This window comes from Papaver somniferum, chromosome 9 (assembly GCF_003573695.1).
Source record: "Papaver somniferum cultivar HN1 chromosome 9, ASM357369v1, whole genome shotgun sequence".
Classification (NCBI taxonomy): Eukaryota; Viridiplantae; Streptophyta; class Magnoliopsida; order Ranunculales; family Papaveraceae; genus Papaver; species Papaver somniferum.
This window is the reverse complement of record NC_039366.1, coordinates 185,366,239-185,373,767: the sequence shown is the minus strand read 5'-3', so window position 1 is coordinate 185,373,767 and position 7,529 is coordinate 185,366,239. Positions and strand designations below refer to the sequence as shown.

Genomic DNA, 7,529 nt, shown 5'->3' with positions numbered 1-7,529 from the left:
ATAACAAATGTGTATAATCAAAGTCTATATAGCAAAACGACTTTCGTCTCAAAGATAGGAGATAGAGTAGATAGACTTTTGAGTGATAGATAAGTTTAAGTCTCCACATAATTTTAGTCAATGAAGTTCCACCAGTTCCTTGAGTAGTTCTTCGTCTTGTATGATGATTGCCATGGAGTTCTTGATCTCAACTACACTTTCTGTCCTAGTCCGAGACTTAGCTATAGTAGACTAGAAATCAAGACTTATACTTTTGATCACTAACATTGACAAACATGCTTGATATAGCAACGCATGCGATTTCGACCGAGCAATCCTCTAACATTATCTTTAAGTGCAGACATGCTCGTACAGTCTGGAGGGGAGTTAATATTGATATCGACTCTGTCAGGAACAATTACCATATAGTCTCTTAATGGGTAATTAATTGGTTCACATCCAAGATTGGATGAAAGATTTTTATACATGCTCATGATCCGAATATGGGTACTGTTGAAAGATAGATGTGATAAAATATTTCAGGGAGTAACTCTAAACTGTTTTAGCTCAATTGACAAGATTAATTACTTCCTGTCTTCACATTTGCATGATATTAACAACCTGCATGATCAGTCACTTAGTTTTGCATCTCACTGGTCTCCACCTTTAGATGATGTAATAAAATTCAATGTAGATGCTTTTTATGATCATGATACTAACCTACTAGAAACTGGCGCTGTAATGCGAAATCATGTAGGTGGATGCCACAACATCAAAGGGAGTTTCTCAAATGGAATTATAAGTCCGGAGGAAGGGGAGTGCATGACAGTTCGTGAAGCGCTTTCATGGGCTAAAGAAAAAAGAAAGAATTGATGTTAACCAGAAAAATTATCTCTAAAGTCAAAAAAAAAAAAAAAAAAAAAATATTCTAACTTGAGGAAGAAAAAGGATCAATTTTGCATACGACAAGATCAGCAAAAATAGGGGAAAAGACACACCCCTTTGGTTATTTTAGTGGCAAAATCACAACTGTATCTTAATCACCATAAAACAAAATACTATTAATTAATAAATATTGTGGTTCTATACTTCAAACATCATTGATAATAAATAAATAAATAATCATCAATATGATTTTCTTAACTAATAAAATCTGTACAATAATGAGAAAAAACCAGCCCCAAGTTTATGATCCTCCACCACTTTCTCTCAAGGAATAAGCCTCTCATTTCTCATACAATCAATCCAATACAAGATGGAATCCAACGTCTCATAAGTCATCGTGAACCCCAACCGGTCGACCTTTTTACGGCTAGCCAACATTTTTGCCGGGCACCGGAAAAGAATATCCATGAATTCCCAGTTAGCCAAATCTCCAACCTTGGTTCTACACAAACCATTCTTTTCCACAATGTCTTCCCATACATTTCCTTTATCAGCCATGAAAGCTGAAAATGTGAAACTCGGTGACAAAATCTCTTCGTGTGGAGGCACTTCAACACCAAACTTAGCTCCTAAACTCGGCCAAATCTGTTTCCATGTGAACCTCGGGCCGTTTATCGCATTAAACGCCTCCCCGTCGGACGTAGATAGCGCATCATTCGTCGACGCCCATATGTGCTGCTCGGCGACTAATCTTGCATCTGCAATATCAACATAAACTTGTTCCCAACACTGTTTTACACCTCCAAACACAAATGGGAGGCTAAGATGCTTACAAATAGCCCCGTAAACGGTTAAACAACCCATGGCATTGTAAATAGCCTTTTGAGAACTGCCAAGAATCATTCCCGGCCGGTGAACCGACCACGCGACTTTACCTGACAATCTTTCCTTGAGCAAATCCTCCAGTGCGTAATAAAAGTTGCACCCTTCTTCAACCCGAGGACTTTCTTCGTCGTAGTACCGAATCTCGTTTCCGTACAAGATAGGATCGTATAGAGATACATAGTGTTTCGTTCCGGTTTGAAGAGAAAAGTGCTTCAACGATTTAGCTACCGGAAGAATGGCGTTCAGGAGATTAGACATCATTGTCTTGTTTTGATCGCAGCATTCTTGTGAATCTAATGGAAACTGACTGACCCAAGTAACCCAGAAAATATGAGTCACATCTTGTAAACAAGAAAGTTTCTCAAATGTTTCCAATGGGTCCAAGAGATCACAAGAAATGAAGTTGTAGTTTGGACTCTGAATGATCAAATCATCTGGTTTTCGCGCAACGCCGTAGACTTTCCAGCGTGGTTTCGCTGATAGCGTCCGCGCAAGCTCCTTCCCGACTAGCCCCGTGACGCCGCAAATCAGTGCAACTTTGCCTGGACTGCTGCTTGTTTCTTTTGAAACTGCCATTATTGAGGAAGAATACAAATCTTAGTATATGGAACTTTGTAGTTGTTTTTGAATCTGAATTTATAGCAGCTAGCTAGCTGCATTTTTAAGTGTTCTTGAAGAGAATTAAACGCCATTGATGAAATCAACTACTACTGATATATTAAAAAACTATAAAAGAAACTTCTGTCTCTGAAGAGAGACACATATTTTTATTGACACTGGGATTTGTTTTGTCAATAAATTAAGGAGGATTTATAGGATGGTTGCACATTGAATCTTACATTCTAAGGTATTCAACTTCATTTCCAACCAATTGGGTGTACAACTGCATTTTAGTAATCCAAGAGGGTCAATGAGACTGAGACAGCCAGCCATGCCAACAAAAATTATTAGCCACTGTTTGCTGGATCACAAATTTTCCTCCTGTCTCAAAATTCGCGTGCATTTGTCTTCTTTCGAGCAATTTTTTTTTTTGTAACATTGTAATACAAAAATAACCAGCTGAGGCTAAGGCCATTCGGGGTTGCTTTCTAATTGAGTTGCACGGTTAAACGCAATGGGTGTTTAAATTAAATGATATGGTTAATGTCGGGAGCAAGAAATCTAACCAAATAACAGGAGTACGTTAACAAAAATTGGGTGTTGGAATTTGGATTTTGTATAAAATTGCAGGAAATAAGTGATTCTTGCTTCATTGAATGGAAACAGAACACAAGATTTTTGCTTCTAGAATCTAGAGCTAAATCATTTGTTTAATTTATCTGCATATATCAGAAGAATCATAAAAAGATATCTGAAATCTAAAGTAAGTACAAAGTACACACTGTCCACTTGTTAATGACTGATTTGTAGATCAGTTTGAAATCTATTGAACTATTATTTAATCTAATCAAGATTGATTTGTTTTCGTGCAAATGGTTCTTAAATATGATTGTGTTTATCTGTTTGGTTATAACTCAAAAACAGTGGGAGAAGAACAATGAGCTCAAACTTTGTGTTCCAATTTTTTAATACCTCAGAGATCTTGGTATTGCAGCATGAGTTAGGAAGTACTATGAGATCTTGGTATTGCAGTGAAGTTGGCCATTACCAAACAACCTGGAGCATTAAAAGAGTGTCTGTTTTCCCACCAGGCATAGTTTAACAAAGAACTATAGCTGGAAAGATAGATGTATAACACTATTATAAAGGCAATTAAAACTTGGTCTTACATAAAGAATTCTACACAATTCAATAGTTGAAATTACAGCACTAGGATGCGGCTCATCAGAAGAAACACCAAAAAATGGATCTACGAATATTGGGTTTTACAAAATTGGGATGGCAATATCATACAACATGGCCATCAACATAAAGCTTGTACTCATTGAGAAGAGGTGGAGCAATAAAATCTGATCAGTGAGGAAACCCACATACTCTGAAATATTGTTGTTTTGTTGAGAACAGATGTTTTAGTTTTGTTTTTCCCGGTTCTCTTCTACAATTCTTTCAAGCTCTTTCTGACTGGACGCAATCAAACTTTTAACAGTGTCAAATGTCGTAAGCCTTATACTGCAAGACAACAAAGGACACGATACCATTAAACTTCGTATGTAGACTGTTGTGGATAGAAAAATAAAATATGGATCCCACTACTTGTATGAGAATACACATCCTCCAAAGCTGATTATGTGCCTAAAGTGCTTACTGCAAAACCTAAGAAGTGGATAAACAGACCCTTGAAGCTGACACAGAAAGATCAGAATCAAACCTGCTATTCGGAAGGTTTTTTAACGCATTTGGCAGAAAACCCCTGTACAAGCCGATAACACCATCACGTTCAATGATACCTGTTAGCAATAATGTTATAGCAAATTGTAAGATTTTACAGTGTAGTGTGGGAATTAAGGTACAGGAAGTGAAGTAGATTTTAGGGCTATGTACATGTTGTACTATTGAGAACCTTAGCTCATGGTCTACATACATAAACCTGTAATTTGGATCGAACAATTGTCTTAATTTATATGCATGTAGTCTTGAAAACTGTTGGCTATTAACACAGTCACCGGGTTTAGGAAAATCATTGAAATTTTATTCAAGGTGAATGATTTTACCTGGAATAGCATCCAGAACTGTCTTGTATGGTGATCCTCTCATTTGCATTTGTCTTCTCACCGTATCCAAGGGATAACACATAAGTGTGGCAAGAGTTGCAGACACCAAAGCTGTTGCAAGAGATGTTTCAGTCCTCTTTTGGTACTTTTCTGGCAGAGCTTTCTTCACCCTAATATGCACATGTAACAAATAGTTCCCTTTTCAGATCCTGAGATTACCATTATGTCAGCACTCCAGTTTCCAACAGTGAATATAAAAAAGGAAAAGACCGCCGGAAGGGTTAGCTCACAGATCGAAAATGCAGAAATTCACTGCAATGTAAGGCGCTATTCCAATAAGAGAAGGTCCAAGGCCATTGTAGAATGAAGCAACTCCTTCATCTCTTAACATGCTTAATGCAACCTGGAAACAGTTCGTAAGCAGAATTACTTATCTAATCATCATTCTTCCATTGAAGATTTATCCAACATGGTAATATTTACCTGGGACATAGTTCTACAACCCGGCTCAACTGCTAACCTTAACCGTAGGACATCCAAAGGATACGTTACCTGCAAATGTAGACATAAGAATCTATGAAATTAGAACCACACTGGGGAAAAAAACAGAGCTGACAGATCGACAAAACCCTAATACGTGATAGAAACAACCACTCTTGTATGAAGGAATCATAAAGTTAACCTAAATATATAAAGTTAATGGCTGTGAGCCTGAGAAAAGTAAACAATATAACTAGTCAGCTAGCCTTCCAAAAGAATGAAAAGAAAAGTAACTTTTGGTGCATACAAGGGTAGAAGTCATGCCAGCACAAGCCCCAGCGGCAAGTCTTCCAAGAATTGAAAGCTCATCACCATCTCCTTTGAACAGTTTCTATAAGCCCAGAAGAGAAAATATACATCACATCACATGTCTTGATATCCATATTATCTATCAAAATATCTCCATAAAATTGGCAATATGACTTTACCTTGTAAGCTTCGTAAGAAAAGAGCTGCGCCGCACTATATGGTATGACTCGTATGACCTGAAACAAACTAATAAATAAATTTCTGCAACATCTAACAAGTCTTTTTACGGAAGCTGGTAAGTCAAGTACCTGAGGAAGGTTTCCCTTCCAATACCCTTTTAATCCTTCTTCTTTTCCTATAACCGAAATTGCCTGCAAAACGGTCATACTAGAACAAATAAGATGATAGTGAGCTTTGCTCCCAAGTAGCTCAGTGTTCTCCAACACTAAAAAAAAATAATCTAAGGCCTCTATGTTATCAAATACTGTAAACTACATTCGCATGAAGTGCAAGACATGAATGTGGCATAACGGTTAAAACATAACTCACCTCCAGGAATCCTATCGCCTTCTTCGCACTTCCTTCCCCAATCCTCAATCCATGTGTCTAAAAAAACACGAAATGAAATGAGAACTCTGAAAAAAATTTCTATCAAAATAGTTTTTACATAGCAAGGGGCAAACAGACAAGCAAAAGAACTATGTCAAGTAATATCTGCCTCTTCAGTCTTAATTCTCATACTGAAGCAATTCGTACATGAAATTTGATGTGTAACGACACTTTTCTTTTCAAAAGTTCCCTCTATGGATACTTCTCGACAAATCAGCATCATAAACGCGCAGACACTGCAACAGCTCTACTTAAGACAATTTGCAATTTAGTTCCATAAAACATGGTAACATTTTTCTTCAGTATAAACATGGATGTAGCCTTTTCATTTTCGTAAGAAGAATATATAACATTAACCCGATGCATGTTTACATTTCCTATGTTAATTGCCCTAGTGTCATAGTACCCGCGTGCATATCTTTGATACACAGGAAAATCTAACAATCCAAGATAACCCAACTACCTCTCAACAGGAAACATTTCAATTTCATAACTAAACCCAATTCCAAGACAATTGAAAATCAAAACGAAATGCAGATTAACACTTGCATCAAGGATTAGGAATTCTCTTCATACATGAAAACGAATGTTCAAGAAAACCCTAAAACCCCATTAACAAACAAATTTATGGTTAAATTCAGAAGAAAAAAAACGTGAAAAAGTTACCTGCATAAGCAATTTAACTCTATCAAGAGGAGCGGTGAATGTTTTAGCGGCAGCACCAGCAACAGCACCGGCTGCAAAGAGTGCAGCATCTTTAGGTACCAAAGCTAATAAAGCTAAAGGGTGTTTCAAGAATTGGTCTGTTGATGGAAAGAAATCTTTCTCCTTGTTGTTTTCTATCATTGATACTGAAGCAAATCCAACACCGACACCTCTCAAATTTCCTCCTCTCCATTGCTGTTGTTGTTGTTGTGAGGATTCGTTCTCTAAACCTGGAATTCTTCTCCACACTAGAATTCCTTGTTCATTTGTTTTTGTCATTTTTTGGGTTTTTCGGTTGGAGAAGAAATAGGGGATAAGGTAAAATATGAACAAATGTGATTTTGGAGAGAGAGACTTCTTTCTTATTTCCCTCTCTCCCTCCTAATTCGGTAATGGAATCCACAGTAAGTTGATGGGAATATTTCTCCCAGGCTACTAACCCAAATCCAATTCCAAAGTCTTTTCCAGTAGCAAATGCCAGGTCGACTAGAGAATATTTTCTAAGAGTCGAACATAGGTTTTATGCTGGCCTGTTCGAGCCTCGCACAACTTGCACTATGACAAACAAAAATACTTGACGCTACCCGCGTCACGATTGTTTTTGTTTTTGTACCAGGTGGACAATAATCACCGTGTTAATGGGATTACTAATTCTCGACCATTAATGCGGATATACTTACACCATGTCCCGGTTGCAGAAGCTACGGGGTGTTTCCCCCTTCACAATCCTGCCAACTGCAGCGCTACAGGGGGATTCCCCCCTTCACAACTGCAAGGTTGCTTTTACGTGTTCGCTGATTGAGTTGTACAGAGATTTATAGGAAAAAAGGAGAGGGTTGTTAGTCTACATACCTGAAACCCACCTCTTCCACGCGTATTGCCGCCCTCCATGTCTGTCTGTCCAACGCCAACTCTGGTGAAAGATTTCGGGCGCACAAGTCGTTATTTACATACTCGTCCCAAGTTAGCTTCGGTCGGCCTAAGTGTTGCATCTGTCCTTCAACACGCCTGATGCGACCCACTCTC

General features: G+C 37.9%; 2 protein-coding genes across 2 annotated transcripts; both read right to left on the bottom strand.

Moving 5' to 3' along the window:
• Window positions 1-1,065: 1,065 nt before the first annotated feature.
• Window positions 1,066-2,325, bottom strand: LOC113308232 (iridoid synthase CYC2-like). The gene has a single exon (XM_026556709.1). It carries the CDS (start codon window positions 2,323-2,325, stop codon window positions 1,189-1,191), a length of 1,137 nt encoding a protein of 378 aa, XP_026412494.1. The 3' UTR covers window positions 1,066-1,188.
• Window positions 2,326-3,473: 1,148 nt separating this feature from the next.
• Window positions 3,474-6,872, bottom strand: LOC113311062 (probable envelope ADP,ATP carrier protein, chloroplastic). The gene is made up of 10 exons (XM_026559910.1): window positions 6,465-6,872; window positions 5,739-5,795; window positions 5,498-5,560; window positions 5,369-5,425; window positions 5,188-5,271; window positions 4,884-4,952; window positions 4,691-4,803; window positions 4,401-4,570; window positions 4,058-4,136; window positions 3,474-3,858 (listed from the first exon to the last, which is right to left on the bottom strand). The coding sequence occupies exons 1-10, from the start codon at window positions 6,780-6,782 to the stop codon at window positions 3,759-3,761; spliced, it is 1,110 nt and encodes a 369-aa protein (XP_026415695.1). The 5' UTR covers window positions 6,783-6,872; the 3' UTR covers window positions 3,474-3,758.
• Between the last annotated feature and the right edge of the window lie 657 nt (window positions 6,873-7,529).